The sequence below is a fragment of the Zychaea mexicana genome (genome assembly GCF_025766255.1).
Source record: "Zychaea mexicana strain RSA 1403 chromosome Unknown BDB00scaffold_26, whole genome shotgun sequence".
In the NCBI taxonomy this organism is placed as follows: Eukaryota; Fungi; Mucoromycota; class Mucoromycetes; order Mucorales; family Lichtheimiaceae; genus Zychaea; species Zychaea mexicana.
Window position 1 is genome coordinate 300,897 of NW_026516689.1, and position 18,750 is coordinate 319,646.

The 18,750-nt window shown below is 46.0% G+C and overlaps 2 protein-coding genes across 2 annotated transcripts; one reads left to right on the forward strand and one right to left on the reverse strand.

Moving 5' to 3' along the window:
• Positions 1–5,156: 5,156 nt before the first annotated feature.
• Positions 5,157–9,607, forward strand: BDB00DRAFT_761593 (C2 domain-containing protein; the record flags this gene model as incomplete). Its single annotated transcript, XM_053119282.1, has 12 exons — positions 5,157–5,399; positions 5,469–5,771; positions 5,839–5,959; positions 6,039–6,354; positions 6,436–6,557; positions 6,627–7,043; positions 7,144–7,481; positions 7,588–7,662; positions 7,750–8,436; positions 8,522–8,864; positions 9,009–9,160; positions 9,386–9,607. The coding sequence occupies 12 exons, from the start codon at positions 5,157–5,159 to the stop codon at positions 9,605–9,607; spliced, it is 3,339 nt and encodes a 1,112-aa protein (XP_052980933.1).
• A 1,035-nt stretch (positions 9,608–10,642) lies between these two features.
• Positions 10,643–12,183, reverse strand: BDB00DRAFT_817775 (uncharacterized protein). The gene is made up of 3 exons (XM_053123096.1): positions 11,730–12,183; positions 11,020–11,663; positions 10,643–10,971 (listed from the first exon to the last, which is right to left on the reverse strand). Exons 1-2 carry the CDS (start codon positions 11,737–11,739, stop codon positions 11,086–11,088), a joined length of 588 nt encoding a protein of 195 aa, XP_052980934.1. The 5' UTR covers positions 11,740–12,183; the 3' UTR covers positions 10,643–10,971; positions 11,020–11,085.
• Between the last annotated feature and the right edge of the window lie 6,567 nt (positions 12,184–18,750).

The following is an 18,750-nucleotide window of genomic DNA, read 5'->3' on the forward strand; positions in this document are numbered from 1 at the left end:
GTTTATCCAGAGAAATACCACCAGCATGAAGCAGTAACCAAGGAGGTAGACTGACTTTTGAGCCCAGGAGCATTTGTCACTGTTGAGCACGAGATTGACCTTGGAGAGACGACTAATAGCGTCTTGTACGTGATGTACGTGTTCTTCCATAGTGTCAGAGAAGACAATGATGTCATCAATATAAGAATCCACGTGCTTCACACCATTAAAGATGATATGAACACATTTCATAAATAAACTGCTCAAAAAACGGATACCAAACGGACATCCCACAAAGGAATATTGTCGATCGTTAAAGGTAAATGAGAGTTTTGCTTGATCTTCTTCGTGTACTTTGAAGCGTGTGAAAGCGGATTTCAAATCAAGACAAGTGAAGACAGTCGCGTTTTTCATCCGTCTTGCAATATCGGAGCAAAGAGGGATTGGATAGGACTCTTCAGTTGTACATAAGGCGTTCAGTGCCCTAGTATCAATACAAGGTCGATAGGATGTAGGCAATCCTGTTTTCGGATCCTTTTTGGGTGCAAATGTCATAGGATTGTTCCATGCATTACCAGGAGGAGCGTGTTTGATAATACCATCAGCTAACCATTGATCTATCTGTGTTTGAAGAATAGGAATCAATTTGTCCGCTAAAGGATATTGACGCCGATTTACAACTTTTCCTTCAGGTGTGTGAATACGAACAACCGATTCGGGAAGAGTGCAAAAAGCAGAAGGAGGAATGTTTATATTTTCCTGTATGTAAGGTTGAATAGATTCAAGAAATTGTTTGTGTTGCTCTGGTGTACCAGCAGGAGAATTGTTTGGTTCAGGTAAATCTTCTGGTTCAGGCAAGCTAGGACGAGAAGAGCGGTGCCAGCAAGAGGCGAGCCCTTTCAAGTAAATACCAATAAGAGGCATGAGATCTGAGCCAATAGATACTTCGGCATCAGCATTGAATTCAAAGACTTCAAAAGAATGTGAGGCAGTGATTCCGTTGTGTAAAATCTTTATTTCGTTTGTATGACCAATTCTACTAATGCTCGGGCCAGGAGCAGCCAAGTTGACCTTTCCTTTCATGGGAGTGACAGACAGACCCAGAAACGACCGCAGCGAAGGAGTGATTGCCGAAAATGTGGCACCCGGATCAACAAACGCCCAGGTTTCATACTCCTGTATAGTAACCGGTACATAAAAAGCTTTAGTATTCTTGTAAAGATGACGTGAAAAATCATGTGAAGACTTACAATCATAACAAGCTTTGTGAAGTGAAGCATCGACCTCTTCCATAACCGCGTCTTCCAGAGAAAGAGACGAGAACGGGGCAGAAGATGGTGATGGTGCCGTGTGAGCCACGGAGGCAACAGCAGCAGGGATCGGCGCGGGAGCCGAAGAAGGAAGAGAAGGGATTGGCTCGGAAGCCGGGGTGACTGGTGCGGAGCCAGAAGCAGACGATGACTCGGAAGCCAAAGTTGCTGAACGAATAGCCAAATGGTTGACTTGACATCTGTGCGTTTTGTCCCAAGGGGCACCACAGCGGAAACACTTCTTACCACCTGACGATGGCGACGACAAGCCTCCCAAACCAGCAGAACCAGCACTCGGAACCACACCAGACGAAGACGACGACGCACTCGAGTGCTTCGAAACCTTGCCAGACGAACCATTGTTGCGAACACCTGTCAGCATGCGGCATTCTTCTGTCGAATGGCGGCCAGCACCGTGCAAACGGCAGACCTTGCCAGCAGAGACCTTCTTCTTTCCCTTGTTGTTTTTAGCAGCGACAGGCGAGGACCAAGGGGAACTTGAACCTACTACGGAAGTAGTATCCAGAGAAGCACCTTCTTTGCTGTGTTTTGACACAACTACCTTGCCGTACAGCGTGCGCGCCAAGTTTGCAGCTTGGTCAGTGGAAGCCCGTTGGCTGGCCGGCAGATGAGCTTGGCTCAAAGCAACATGCTGTGTGAGCTCCGGAAGCAACGAATTGATGTAAAGAGCGGCGATGACCTTGCTGTCCTCGCAGCCAGCTTCTCTGCGGATCTTGTGAAAACGGTCGGTGTACCGTTCCACCGATTCATTACGGCTCATGCGCAAGTTAAACAACTCTTGCATGCATTGGGCTTGACGTTCGGCATCCTGGATTCCATACTTGGCGATGATGGCTTTGCGCGCGAACGACCAAGGGAACTCACCATGGGGCTTGAGGTGGTTGGTGAACCAGGAGCGTTGATCTGGAGACAACATGCGTGGGAGCAAGCGGCACCAGTTGGAATCCATGTCTTGGCTATACGAGCCAACGATGTCCTCAAAGCGGTCGAGGCACTCTTGCACCGAGGCAAAGACTGGCTTGGCTTGATCGAAAATATTCCCTGACCATTGGAGCAGAGGTAAGTCGGACGGGACACAATTCTAGAAGCGGTGTTGGTGGCATCAGTCTTGAACAACCTCTTTTGCACCGAGAGCAAGATATCCAAGTCCTTGGAAGCGGAGAGGTAGTCGGCTTGGACACGAGCATGTTCTTGGTTGGTGAGACCACCGAGAGCAAGACATTCAGCCAAAGAGGCTAAGCGTTCACCTAGCTGATCAATGGCAGCCTGAGAGCGAGCAGCAGACGAAATCCTAGTGGCAGCAGCGATGGAAACGGATTCTTGCATCACCACGTCAGGAACGTTGGGCAACGACAATTGTGGCACACCACCAGCAGCAAAAACAGCAGAACCAGCGGCACCGGCGACACTAGCATACGAATGACCTTGCACACCAGTAGTTGAGCCAGCAACTTGATTAACAAAGGAACTTCCCTGCTCGACAGCGTGGGGTGCTTGATGGACTTCTTGAGAACCAGCTTGATGACTATGGACGGATGTGGCCTGGACCTCTTGAACCGAAGCAGTAGCAGCAGCCGGAGAACCAGCAGACGAGTTGATGGGAGAACCGAAATCAATATGAGTAGACATGGTAAGTAAGGTAGTGAAATAAAGTAGTAATATAGAGAAAAGGAATTCGTTGAAAAAAATGTAATATCCAATAAACCAAAAGAGACAGAATAAGTCAACGAGACCCGAAAGGAATTGAAACTGGTTTATTATGATAACAAAAGTTCTCACTATTTATAAGAAATGGCTTATCCTTGGCAACTACCACAGCGTGTGCATTGAACGGATGAATTGATGTTACAAATCAATTATATAGGATTAAGTAATGTATGATGCGTGAGTAAAAGGTACATCCGGGTAAATGCCTCAGATAGTAGCTAATGTGAATTACGTGATCCGAATAATGACAACTTCTTCCTGAGCATAGCTGATCGGTGTTTCACCAAGATGTGTATGAATAAGGAAATGTCCGCACAAGTGAGGTTATGAGGGAAATAACAGCAATCGTTAATGACAGATTAAAGAATAAGTGTTATTGAACATGTTGGATACAACAGCCATGCAGAAAAAAAGAAGTGTAAGAAATAATGCATGGAAGCAGTATAAGTATATATACAGAGAAGACGATCAACTGAGACCGTTGATTACTCCCCTAGCGCATTTTATATTGTGCAACTTTATTACCATACCTTTACTTTTATGAACCTCATCTTGATCGCAATCGTCATTTACAACAGTATGACAAATAAACACATTCAATAAGCATCGTAAAACATGTGCTGCCTTGTAATACGCGATGAGAATGTTTGTATATATAAAATGCATCATAACATCCTTTTTTAGATCCAATTGGTTTCAGCATGATATCAATTATGTATACAAGAGCGGCATTTTTGGCTACTCTGTATATGTTTGTATTTGTAAGACAGCACTATAGAAAGTACGTATGATCTTTTGATGCAAGGGTTTGTAGGGGGATTATGAAGATGATGCAGAACAGTGGTAGTGCGAAACCTGTCATTTTTTAGGTACTCGAATGGTGCATGTCGGTGTATGTGAAAGAAAACTCATAAAAGACTTCTCTTTGTAGCCAAAGCATACACTCGGAGTGCTTCATCCGTTGTAGTAGTTGCGTAACCAATATGAAGTTCTGTTCTTGCAGCTATTGCATATACTGGGAACTTTTTGTACCAATATAGTAAACTTACATACACAAACAGATTACTTCATGCATTACTACCGCATCCAATCTCTAAAAAACCCCCAACTTCTGTGGTGGCCCACCTTGCCTCTTTATATACAAATATCAAGGTCTTTCAAAAGCCCTTGATATTGGACTTTTCGTGCGGTGAAAGAGCAAGATCGGTTTTCTGTTTTCTTGGGGAAGACAAGAGCTGTCTGAGTGTGTAAAAAAGAGATTGGGTGGCTTAGCTACTAATTAAATCCTGTGAGTTGCTGCCCAAATTGTCTCTATTATTACTTTGATCGTCTCCATGGAAACAACTACAGAAGTTAAAAGAGGTGAGAAAAAGAGAAATATTCATCACACAACGCATAAAAAACTAAACTACTTTTCTCTTTCCTTTTATTTTTATTAGTTGTTCGTGCTTAATTTGAAAGATCATGAGAATCCTAGCGTTGCCGAATTTGTTGCGACGCATGTCGATTTTATCAAACAAAACACACCTTCTGGCAAATTAGTTAACAAAGTTTGGCCAAATATCATTCGTAACGAGGCAGCGCGATTAAGGAAGATTTTAGTGAGTAGTTTTCGGAGACAGATGTACCGTATATGATCTTACAACATACTAAGTGATTTTGAATTTTACGGACCAAAAACAGAGTCAGTTGGAAGGTATTATGCGGTAAGCTTTTGCGTATGCTTGGTCTAGTTTTTTTTGCCTTTTTTTTCTCATGTTTGCTATTATAGGCGGTGCGGCAGGAACTACAACAGCAACAGCAGCAGCAGCGTCGCAATCACGTATACCAGAGTGGTACCGTGTTGGCTGGACAGCGTTTTCAACACAACCGAATCCTGGCGGACCTATCCAACTCGCAGCAGCAGAAAACAAAACAGACGAACCATTGGAGCGTATGGTCTCGTTCTTATTCTTTAGCAAATGGTGGGGCCAGGGTGGGGCCATATTCACGGTTGGCGTTGTATTCTGGTTGCTCGGCACCCTAGGTGGCGGATTCATCACATTTGCTATCGGATGTTTGTTTGTGGTGACTTACTCGCAGACAACACAACGTCGCTTCCGGCGGCAGGCACGCGATGATATTGATCGTGGATTGACTATGTTGCAGTTTCTCGAACAAGACAAGGAATCAGTAGAATGGCTCAACAGTTTTCTGCAAAAGTTTTGGGTCATCTTCGAACCCGTCATGAGCGCCTATGTGATTGATAACATCGATACATACCTCGTTGACTACCTCCCTGGGTTTCTCGACTCCGTGCGTCTGACGACTTTTACGCTGGGAACTAAACCATTTCGTGTCGAGAGCGTTCGCATGTTGCCGGAGCCAGGACCAGATACTGTGGTATGTTTCTGTTTCATCATTGTGTGTAAAATAATGATGACAGCACTAAAATCGGTGAGATATGATTAGACAATGGATTGGATTGTCAGCTTCAAGCCAAACGACATTTCCGATATGACCAGAAAACAGGTCGAGCACAAGGTGAATCCAAAGGTCATGCTCACTATCCGACTAGGAAAGGGTATGGTCGGTGCTGGTATCCCTGTGCTCGTTGAAGATATGAGCTTTCAAGGAGCCATGCGTATCAAGCTCAAGTTTATGAGTAATTTCCCACACGTCAAGATGGTTGAAGCTTGCTTTTTGAAAAAGCCGCATTTTGATTACGTGCTCAAGCCTATCGGTGGCGAGACGTTTGGTCTGGATGTAACCAATGTAAGTACCGGGTGAAAAATGAGATAGCGACTTGATTTCTCAATCGTTGATTGCTACTTTATGCTAGATACCCGGTCTGCAAAGTTTTGTTCGCGATCAAGTACACGCTATCCTTGGTCCGATGATGTATTACCCCAATGTCTTTTCCTTTGACGTGGAAAAGTTCTTTTCTGGCGAATTGGATATCAGTAAGTTGTACAATGTGTAACGAAAGCATAGTATTCTTACCCAGTTGCTTAATGCTTTTTTTTCTTTGCCTTTATGCAGCACAAGCCAACGGTGTTCTTGCTGTCACTGTTTATTCGACCACGACCATCAATTCACGGGATGTCTCTTGGACTGTCAACCCATATATCCGATTCTATCTGGATAAGGCACAGGAGCTGGGTCGCACTTCTGTACAAGAAAATACACTTGACCCTCGATGGAACGAAACTCACTTTTTGATGCTGAATAGCTTGACTTCCACTCTGTCACTTGAGCTGCGAAACCAATCAAGCGGCACCAAAGATCGACGTATTGCACGCGCGCATTTCGAGCTTAAAGAATTGGACGAGGACGATGATTATAGTCTTCAGGATATGTAAGTTTGATATAAAGTATTTGTGGTGTTGCCGTTGTTGCTGTTAGGAATACTGGTTGCAAACAGTTTCACTTCTTTTAGGGACCTTGACTTACGACACAATGGCAAGCCCATTGGACAAATCAAAGTGGATATGCGCTACATGCCTGTATCGAAACCTATACCCCGAGATGATGGCACTGTCGAACCAGCAGCAGAATCAAGTACGAGCTTCTCTCTCTCTTTTTTTTTGTTGCGATTAATAAATTACTAATTGTCACTGTACTATTTAGATTCTGGCATTCTACGATTCACTGTGCACGAGTGCAGAAAACTTGGATCCATGCGCTTAAACCCGTATGTCCGTGTTACTATCAATGGCGCAGAGCGAATCAATACACCCATTTTTAAGAGAAACCCTAATCCCAAGTTTGAACGCTCGGGTGAAGTGGTTGTGCTGGACCAGACCGCAGTGTTTATTCGCGTTGAAGTCAAGGACAGTATCAGTCTTGCTGAAGATCCGATCATTGGTGTGTGGCGAAGCTATCTCGTTGACATGATCCAAGATATGGACAATAATCCCGATGGCTGGTGGGATCTCGCACTTGATAATGGAAATAAAGCAATGGGCCGTATTCGTTTAGGATTCCAGTGGAAGCCTGTGGTGATGACTGGCCTGTCCGAAGCAATGGGTGGACGCGGTTTATACAGTAAGTCTTGAATATTTTTCTAAAAATGCCCCTTTGATTTTGCTTGCGTAAATGTATCTATTCATTAATGAGCCTTTTTCTTCTATTTACTTGCATATAGTGCCACCAATTGGTGTTGTACGATTAACATTCTGGCCCGCCCGGGATCTCAAAAACGTTGATGGTGTTGCTGGCAAGTCAGATCCGTATGTGCGTGTATTATCTGGATCGCAGATCCGTACACGTACGGAAGTCATTGATAACAACTTGGACCCCGAGTGGGGAGAGACGCAATATGTGCCGATCCATTCCAACAAGGAAGACCTCAAACTTGAAGTTATGGATTGGAATGCAAAGACAAAGGACAAGTCACTTGGTTTTACCACATTGCGTATGGTTGATCTTGTAAAGCAGTGCACAGGCAATCAGCCAAAGAATCCAGACAAGTGGTATGAATACGTTGGCAAGCCAATTGATCAGTAAGTATCTCGCAGGAAAAGAGTGTAATTAAACATACTATTGAAAATGTGATTATTGATGTACTATTAGATGGGTAGCACTCAAGTCATCGGACCGCAATACAGCAAAAGGCGAGCTTCAATACACGGCCGAGTTTCATCCTACGCTTGCATTGCCAAGAGTCGAGGAGCTTGACGATGAAGAGGAAGAATACAAAGAACTCGAGGGAGGGGAGCATGCTGAAGAGAACGGCAAAGTCGAAGCAAAGAGGCAAGCCGAGCTGCCAACAGCTGATCTCCATGGTGTGCCGATCCGCTACACTCCCGACGATATTGTCGACCTCTCTGTGTACAACTCCGGCGTACTGACAGTTAAAATCCACGAAGTCAAGATGCCTACCGTCAGCCATGCCTACTGCCAAATACTAATCGACGCGCTGATGCCTCAGTTCCAGACCCAGAAGCTCAAGGGACGAACCTTGACTTTTAACGAAACGGGCGACGCATTTGTGAAAGAAGCAGACTTTTCGCGAGTTGCTATCGAGATCAAGCCAGCTGATTCGGATGACAAGGACGATCTGAAACTGGGTTACTGGGTGGATCAAGTGACCAACATTGTGCGCCGCATCCAATCCAACAGACGCAGTGGCGACGAGGACGAGGAAGGAGAATGGTTCCAGCTGCTCGGGACAACGATCCCCGGTGGCTGGATTCGTCTCAGCTTTGACTACACGCCTCTTGTCAACTTTACCCTGAATCCAGACGAAAGCCTTGACAATCAAGGACAGTTGACGGTGACGTTGCTTGACGCAAAGGAGCTCATGGCAGCAGACAAATCCGGAACCAGCGACCCATATGTTGTATTCACTGTGAACGGCGAGCGCGTACACAAGAGTGCCACAATCAAAAAGACAATAAATCCTGCATGGAAGAATGAAACGTTCACGGTGCCGATCGTAAGTAACTGCTGGTAATGGTAGTGGTGGTGTTCTTTTAAAAAAAGATAGCACCACTCAAAATGTACGAACTGTGTAACAATAGCAATCACGGGTCACGGCCAGTTTTAGAATCGAGGTTTTTGACTGGAATCAGTTCCTCGGTGATACGCCGCTTGGCTCGGGCGGTATCTCCATCCGTGGCGACTTTGTCGAGAGCTTTGTTGCCAAGCAGGTCAGAATTCCCCTGGATGGCGTTGCCGGGGTGAGCGGCCATGTGCGCGTGCGGTTCTTATGGCAACCCCAGCTGCTTATCCGCAAGAAGACACATACTTCGATCCTTGGCACTACCACTGTGAATATGAACACGTCAACAAACAGCAGCAGCAGCAGCAGCAATATGCTCTCTCCTACATCTGCAGCAACCATGCGACCCTCTCCTACATCCGGTCTGAGACCGCCACAGGCAGCACCACCTTCGGTGTCCCGATCGGCCACATTGGCCCCCGCTCCTCCGCTACAACCAGCACCGGCTGCTGCACTGTCTCGCAACGGCACTCATGCAAGTTCCCATGTCCGATCCCCATCGCAAGCATCCTCCATAGTGTCCATGCAGGACCGAAGGAGCATTGACACCATGTCGATAAACGAAGACGCACTGGCAGCACAGCAAGGTGATGGCACTGCCACGGGAATGGACGGTACGGCGACAGTACAGCTGATCGAAGCACGCAACCTCCGAGGGGTCGATCGCTCGGGGACGAGTGATCCGTTTGTCCGACTGCGTGTGGGAAAGAAAGTACACAAAACGAAGCATATCAAGAAGACGCTTACGCCGCAATGGTAAACACTTTTCACTACTCACTCAACGTATTTACCCTCACGCACAAAAAAGAAACTTCTTTCATCTTACACAAGCCTTGCCATCCATTGTAGGAACGAATCTTTCGAAAGCAGCGTATCTGCGCAGCCAACGCCGCTAAATATCAAGGTTAAAGACTATAACCGATTCAGCACATCGGTTGAACTTGGACAGTGCCAGTGGAACCTGTGGGACCTGCTGCGACCACAAGATCAAGTGACGAGCGTCGACCGCTGGTTGCCCCTCTATCCCACAGGACACGGCGAAATCCACGTCAGGATTGATTTTTCGGGTCTGGTGAATAACTGCACCTTTTTCATTTGTGCTTGACCTCTCGGAGATGAAGGTGAGGCAAAACACCGCAAACGAAGCATTTTCATAGCAAGGTTTGATGACCCGACACAACGGCCGTCATCGACCCCCATTCACTTGCACAATTCACTACAATTCATGACCATTGGCTTTAGCACATGCACGAGCTACATTGCCCACAGTCAGGGCAAAGACTTCTACTAGAAGGCCTCTTTCAGTTGCATTCTTTGTTTTAGCCGTCGCACCGACGCATATGATACACCTTGTTTGCGCTCTCGCTCTCATACTTTTAATGTAACATATGAAATTGCTGCTGCTACTCCTTTCACCACCAACAATATCACAAGTACAGCTTCCACCTCTGATAATTACAACTCTGCTACTTCCAACAACATCGAAATCGACCGTCCTGCACTTACTTCTACTCCCAGCCATAATAATGCGGTTACCACCAGTTCTTCTCCAGCTCCTAATAACATCACTCCTCCTTCCATCAATTCTACCGCATCTTCTTCTTCATTAGGCAAACGATCTCGATCATCCGTAAGTTTGTAGAATAGGCCTAGTCTTCATCTTTTCAAAGTATCTAACTTTTCATCTTCTCTTCTTTCAGAGTGCCAAAACCGATTCTTATGTATTGACTCCAGATATGAAAGAAGAATACAAACGAGCATTTGAGGCGTTGGATGATGATAAAAAATGGGTTCTAGACGATGGCACTAAAGTGGAGGATGCAATGTATGCATATGGAGCAATTGTACTCATGAGCAGTAAGGATATAAGCATACCCTGATTCGTTCTATACTCTTGATATTGAGAGCTTCTTGCTAATTAAACTAAAATTATTTAGCCCCGTGCATTCATTTATTCTTGACACGGAAGACAAGTGTTGGAAATCAGTGTTCAATCCATCTCAGCTTCAACAATTAAAGTTAGCCAGCAATAAGCCGTCCTGTGAATACGATGAAGCGTGCAAAAACATGTTTTCCGTATTTTCAAAAGTTATCAAGGATGCCAAGAGTCGTAAGCTGGCTTCAATAGCATCATCGTCATCAACATCATCAGCAGCAACAACAACAGCAGCAGATCCAACAACAGCAACAAACCGTCGTCATGGCCAGCTACTACCAGTTACCCAAATGGACAGTCGACATATCCAACATTTCCGCTATTTCCGTACTGAAGCAGCAACACAAAAAAAGATCCCCCTTTTCTACGTCCACAAGCCCGAAATCAAAATGCTTCTGCGTGCGCACCTTCGATGGTCAGTGCTATGTCATGAAGGCCCAGAAACACAAAGATCTGGAACGCTGGCTCTTTGTTCTCACGAAAATGTGGAAATTTGCACAAACCATACGGAATCAAATTGCAAACCAGCAACAGCAGATAAAAATGCAAACAGTTTCCGTTCAGCAACAGCAACAGCAACAGCAACAGCAGCAGCAGCAGCAGCCTACCACCTCCTCGTATCGTCCCAGTAGTAAACAAATCTTTGACTATCCACCCGAGGCAATGCATCGACCCGTAGTAGACGCAAGCAGTTCTATGACGACGCGGAACCTTGTCTCTCCACCTCCTCCACAGCAGGCAACACCCAGGCCATCACCGTACGACAGCAGATACAAAGCGCCCATGCTGTCCGTGGAAAAGGTGCAATGGATTGACCAATGGCGGGAGTCCCTCGCTGAGCTAGCAGCATACGATACATCACCGCCGCCGATCGAACCCATTCCTGACGACGAAAACATGAGCTCAATCAGCGGACTCACAAGCATAAGCTTGCGTGAGAAATCCACCGCCGCACGAAAAGCGGCCATTCCACGACGCAAGTCATCCAAACGATCGATACGATCGGTTGCTAGTGCAACCAAACGTGGCAACGATGCAGCCACGACAAAATCCAATAGCATTGCACCAGCCGATGCATCGTCAGCCGCCATCCTGCCGCAGGAGCTACCCTTGGCAGACCGACCAAGCACCTCCCTGAAGAAGAAGCGGTCAGATGAAGTCAAAAACTGGATTTCCAATAATAACAACACCGTTACCGCAGCAGCAAACACTGGAGGAGCGCAAGGTAGCAAAGAAAGAAAAAACGCAGAAAAGTCTCATTTTGATTTGTCCCTTGCTGACAAAAGTGTAGCACCTGACATTGACTTTTTTCAAAACGCTAGAACTGTTTTGGATGGGGACGGTGACCAAGCCGTAGTCGACAGATCTGTCAGGTATCACTCGTCGATTCGTGGACGAAACATCCGAGTGGTCGAAGAAGAGAACCAACCAGCAGCAACAGCAGCAGCAGCAACATCGACATCAATGCAGACACCAAGGAAATCAATAAGCCATCGTGCCTCTACTATCGCCGACGACCAAATACACGGAATCTCACCGCTCCAGACACTTGCCAAAGCCGAGAGTGCGCATGCTCTACAGCAGCATATTGACCATTCAAAGCGTAGTAGCAGCCCGGCTCTTTTCTGGCATGTTACAAAATTTGATGATGACGAAGACGAAAACATGAGCTTAGCGGATCTGCAACGGTCGCTGCGTAGGATCAGCATGAATGAGCAGCAGTGTCACCCACAGCAGCAACAACAACAACAACAACAACAACACCACCCTTCCCCACAAAGCCGCGCACGGTCACCATCAGCGTCATCCATACTCGATCGGAGAATACCGCCGCTGGATCATCATCACAACAACCATCACCACCACCACCACCACCACCAGCAGCACCATCACAACCACCTCCATCATCACCTTCATCACCCTCATCAGCAGCAGCAGCACCCATCTTGCCCTCCGCCACACCATAACTATCCGTCCGCGTACATCCCTCCATCTTCCAGTGCTGCCGTTGCTACTGGTGCGGCACCGCCTCCGATTGTCTCCCCCGCTGTTCCTCCTATGCCTGTCGCTGTCGGAGGCGGGCACCCTCTTTTATCCATCCTACTGCTCCACCATCTCGTGTCTACTATGCACAACCCGTCATGTCTTCGTCGGAGTTGACGACCAAATCCATGCATCGTTATCCCGATCCACAATCTGAGCGACATAGCATGGAATACGTCAAAAAGAGGCCTCGTTCATGGATGATTCCATCGTCTACATCATCCTCTTCTATCGTGGACAAGCAGAAAAACTATACGATGACCATGAAGAACGTGAATGGCTCAACCACCGCTATAGAGCACCCTACACGGAGATCTATAGATGTAATGGATACCCAAAGGAGCGGGAGTGGTAGATGGAGCCGAATCACCCCTTCTTTTAGTTTTAATACATTCCTTTTATACAATCATATCCTTTTTTACTACCTTCATCTTATACTGCTTACTAGTGTTACTCTCAAACCCTACATAGAATCCTTCTCTTGGTACTACTGTCTTATAAAATTTACTACATGTTTTATGAACCACCAACCACCGAACATTACCCTATTGTATAAATTTTGGATAATACTACATCCGCCTTTCTTCGTTGATCAGAAGCTCAAGCTGCATGCATATGCAGTGATGATCTGTGGAACACAAGTAGCTATCGCTAGCTCGTTTCTGAACAAACAATGGTGAGATGCTCACTGTGTAGCAGGAATCTCTCTGATACGGTAGTGTTTGTACGCCGGCACTTTTCATGCCACTGCGGTATTACAGAAAAGAGAGGGCACTATGACTTAGAGATGCAAGTTCATGATAACATTTCAATACCACGCAGACGGCAATCTTTAATGTCGGTTGCAAAAAGAATTAATAAGATCAGATGACAATCTTATACTAACGATTTTGAGCTTTTGTAAATGCATATTAATATACTCCACTGGCTGACACTGTTCCAGAAGTTGCAATGGTGCGTCCGTCGGTTGCTGTTGACTATTACCCATCCATTCTCTCCGATGAACCAGGCGTTACAAGTGGTCAGACTACTACGACTTGTAGCTATTTCTTCCCGTTGTGCTTTATTCAGATATCAGACCAGAAATCACTTTTGTCTATAAAAAGATACTACGTACACTTTGAGCACTCAAGTGTAGAAGAGTGTCTTTAACGTGTTTGAAATACCCGGTGTTTAGTATCAGCTGGTTACAAATGGAGTCTTGCTGTACGACAACCACGTCCGTAAAAGCTGGAATTTACGAGATGCTTTCCCCATTAGCTGACCGTTTAATGGTTTGAGGACATGAGTAACAGTGTAAATGAGACTAATTGTTGTCATATATATGTACCATCACGCACTTTGTTAGTATGTAATGGACTTTTAAGCAACAGTTATCGACATAATAATTTGTCCTAAAACAGAAAGGGACGATATCAGCGAGAAGGTCACTCGACATGCAAAATCACCAATCCAAGCATGATAGTTAAACCGCAAACTATCGGTTGTCATAGAGTACCAGAAAGGAAAGTAGCAGACGTCATTCTTAAGCATAGGCAGGAACTATGTGGGTCTCGATAATGATCCGTTTTCATCTCACTATAAAGATCCCTAGGGGCAAGCCTACTTTGTTTTTAAAATTTTGCCCTGTCTTTTTTTTAGAAGCAACTGATTCGAATAAGTGTTCAATACCAATGGATCCTCAACAGATACCGTTTCGAGAAAAAAAATGAGCTAAAGAGTCTTTTTCCAGTCGAAAGCAATAGCTGCTGTGAACATTGCCCGAGATTTGTGAAGAACGATCTATGAGTTGTCTGTCATTGAGAAGCACTTAATAATCTCACTTCGTGTTAAAGCCATCACAAGACAATGTTCCTACATGCCGTTGTGGCGCGACCGATCACCAACGTGTTAGTTTCCATGGATGTCCGTTGAATGAACGCAATGTTCGTCGTAGAATTGAATCTGAATCTGTACGTTATGAAATCATGAAAGTCGTTGAAAGTATGAGAGCAATTATTTACTTCGTCTTATAAACAGGGTGTCCCTAATATCATTATCCAGAACACGCCCACTCCAGGCCAGGCTGCAGCGACTGAGAGAAATGAATCCTTCCAAATTATTATAGAAAACCCAGTAGTGGTTGATAATGAGGCCGATACCTTGCTCACTAGACAAGGTATGCAGTTCTTTACGATTCTTTTTTGCAAAGAAAAAATTCGGATCATGAATCTGATGAGAATACAATTAAGTAGCTGAAGGCAATGATGATGTCGAAACTGCCGCTGCACTCACTGCTACAGTTCCTGATGATACCTTGCGACTTTGTTCGACCTGTGGAGCACCGGGTCATCTGCGTTCAACTCATCGCGACTGTCCTTTCAACCGTAACAACTTTGCATCCGAACACGGTGCTCAGTATCAGGTAGCCTGCATTGTTCCCTTTGTTCCAGAAAATATTTTTGGTTCAAACATCAGCTATGCTCCTGGAGACTCTTTCCGTCGTCATATTCTACCACGCATGGATACCACATGCTCCTTTTGCCATGCTCGAATGTGGATCGATGAACGAGTGAAGTTATTCTCGGTGTCCAATCCTCGCTTTGGCCTATGCTGCTCCCATGGACGGATCCGCCTTCCCACTCCACGTGCTCCTCCTGCTCCGCTTCTTGCGCTCTTGACCAACCACGATCCATCAGATGATGTGAGTGTGGACTTCCATACAAATATCAGAGCGTACAACAATATGTTTGCGTTTGCGTCTATTCGTGCAAACTTTGATCCTGTTTTGGCAAATAACACCAATGGCGTCCCAACATTTCGCATCAACGGCACGATGTACCATTGTCTGGGATCGTTACGAGCAGGAGAACAAGCTCAAGCCAACTTTTCCCAAATTTACTTTGCGGATACACAGGAGCAACTGGCAAGAAGAGAATCTCTCTTCACTGGCTTGAACCAAGAGACAGTTCAGATGCTCCAGACTGTTATAGAGGAGAATAATCCTTTCGCCTGTACTTTGATGTCTGCTGCTGAGCAACATAGAGATCGGCCAATTGGTACTGTTAGTGTCGTTATACGTGGTGCACGCGAGTTGGGACGACGTTACGATCAGCAAACGTATCCAGATTGCAGCAATGGTTGTAGGAACCATGGTTGACGGTGTAGCAGCACCACACGATATAGTCATCCATGATCGTACTGAGGGTCTTCGCCAAATCAGTTCCCTCCATCCATCCTACATGCCCCTCCACTACGTCCTTATGTTTCCTTTCGGTGACGACGGATGGTATCTTGGCTTAAGATCCATGGCGACAGATAATGGCACAGCTTCTGTTACTTTGCTGGATTTCTGTGCATATATGCTGATGATACGTGATGGCGAAGAACAGACATTCCACCACCACTTTGGTCGCTTACTCCAACAATTTGTCGTCGATAATTATGCACGCATTGAAAGTTCTCGGTTGCTTTTCATCACGACTCACCAGGATGACTTGCGTTCTGAGCTGTACAGCGGTCTGGACGACGGTGTCGATCCACGTCAGGTTGGCCGTTCAATCATATTACCATCCTCTTTCACTGGCGGCCCACGTTATATGAAACAAATGCTGCAAGACGGATTAGCAATTATTCGACAACGAGGAAATCCGACGTTATTCATTACCTTTACATGCAACCCTAATTGGCCTGAATTTACAGCTAAACTTTCTCCTGGACAAAAAGCATACGATCGTCCTGACATTTGCTCCCGTGTTTTCCACATGAAACTTGACGAGTTGCTGCAGCACATCAAAAGCTCATCTTGCTTTGGAAGAGTAGAGGGCTACATGGCTACCGTCGAATTTCAGAAACGAGGACTTCCCCATGTACACATTTTGGTCATTTTGAACGAGCAAGACCACCCACGAAATACAACGGAGTATGACAGATTTGTTTCTGCTGAGTTGCCGGATCCCGTGACCCAGCCTCCACTCTATTGTACTGTAACTTCGTGCATGATACACGGTCCGTGTGGAGAGGAGAACAGAGGTGCAGTATGTATGAAGGATGGTCGTTGCTCCCAAGGGTATCCCAAGCCGTGGAATGAAGAGACTCGCATGAATCGTGATGGGTATCCATTGTATCGGAGAAGAAGAAACAATCGTCACCATATCTTTGCCCGCAGTCGATTTCGTGCTGATAACCGCCATGTTGTGCCATATAATCCATACCTCAGCCACAAGTACGACGCTCATATTAACGTGGAAATATGTACCTCTGCTCGCGCCATCAAGTATCTATGCAAGTACATCACGAAAGGATCGGATAGAGCACAGTTAGAGACTGTCCGTACATCAGCTGCTGCAGCTGATGGAACTGAGGTCATTGATGAGGTTGTGCAATACCAAAATGCACGTTATATTGGACCATGCGAGGCAGTTTGGAGAACCTTCGAGTACAGAGTGCATATGCACCATCCCACTGTTTCTCGATTGGATTTGCATTTGCCGGATGAGCAGTTAGTGACATTTCGAGGCGATATGACACCACAGGAGCTCGAGGCTGCATGCAACGCCGCTGCATCGGGGACAAAACTTCTTGCCTTCTTCCGTCTCAACGACCCACGTTTCCTAGAAGATTATGATCCCACTGCAAGTCAATACTTATACACACAGATACCTTGCCACTATACGTGGGACACCCGCCGCCATCGATGGAGACCTCGCACCAACCCTCCTGTGCAAAACGTCGTATCTCGCATATTTGCTGCTCCTTTGACAAATATGCCTCTTTACGCTCTTCGTCTCCTCCTTCTCTGTGTCCCTGGACCAAGCAGCTTTGAGCAGCTGCGGACATATAATGGCACTGTACATGCTACTTTCCAAGAAGCTGCTCTCGCTCGCGGTCTTCTAGAATCCGATCGGGAATGGGATAGCTGTCTAGCAGAAGCATCTGCTACAGCTCCATCAGCAGCTGCGATCCGTTCACTCTTCGTATACATCCTTACAAGTTTTTCTCCTGCCGATCCACTTTCCTTATGGAATACTCACCGCGAGAGAATGGCTGACGATTACTTTTTCCGAGTTTCGCAGAACGCATTCTTTAGCTAACGAGGACGAACTTCTGCCCGATCAGTATGAACAGATATATCAGCGCACCCTTGGCGATATTGAACTACGACTGCAAGTAACAGGCCACCATCTCGCGGAATTTCCTTCTATGCCACAAACCTTTGTCACCGAGTTGGATCGTCTGCCACCCTTAGAAGCGCTGGAAATAGTCGAACTCCGTGAGTACAGCACAGAAGAGCAGCGTCGATTGCTACAATCTTTGGTCCCTACTTTGAACGAAGGTCAACGCCACGCCTTCGATACCATCTCTGCTGCCATAGACACGCCTAACAACGACTACCGATCACGAGTTTTCTTTGTAATCGGCCCTGGAGGTACTGGCAAGTCGCAGCTTTTCAAGACCCTTTTGAGTCACGTGCGCTCTCAAGACCAGATTGCATTACCAGTCGCCTCATCTGGCATTGCTGCAATTTTGCTTCCGGGAGGCCGAACTGCTCACAGTCGCTTCAAAATTCCTTTGAATGCTGATGAAACAACCAGCTGCAATTTGCGTTTGGTGGACCGCACGCCCATCTCATCGAGAGAGCTTCTCTCATTATTTGGGATGAGGCTGTTATGTGCAGCAAACGTAATTTCGAGGCAGTCGATAGATCCCTCAAAGATATCATGGGTGCCGTCGATCCACGTTTACAGCATGTCCCTTTCGGTGGAAAAGTTGTCGTTCTTGGTGGTGACTTTCGTCAAGTGCTTCCTGTCGTGAAAAAAGGAACCCGATCAGAAATTGTTGCAGAATGCGTGAGCTCAGCTTCTTTTTGGTCTGATGTCGAAGTGTTGCATTTGACAGAAAACATGCGCGTGCGAAATTACGATTCAGGTGCTGCAACGTTTGCCGATACCCTTCTGGCAATTGGCGATGGACGATCGCCTTATGCCAGCAATTTTGAAATTCCGAGGGAATGGTGCATTGACACAAGCAATACCATGGCATTGATTGATACTATTTACCCTACTATCCGAAATCCCGATCCACAACCGCACGAATTCGCCAGCCAGCCATTTTGGCTGCAAAAAACGTAAATGTCGATGCCATCAATGACGCTGCCTTCTCTGTTTTTCCTGGTGACGCCCGTGAATACAGCTCCAATGATCGAATCATTGACGCTGATGATCCAGAAGCAGCAGCAGCAAATTATCCCATCGAATTTTTACAAAGTTTGGCAGCCAGTGGAGTTCCTC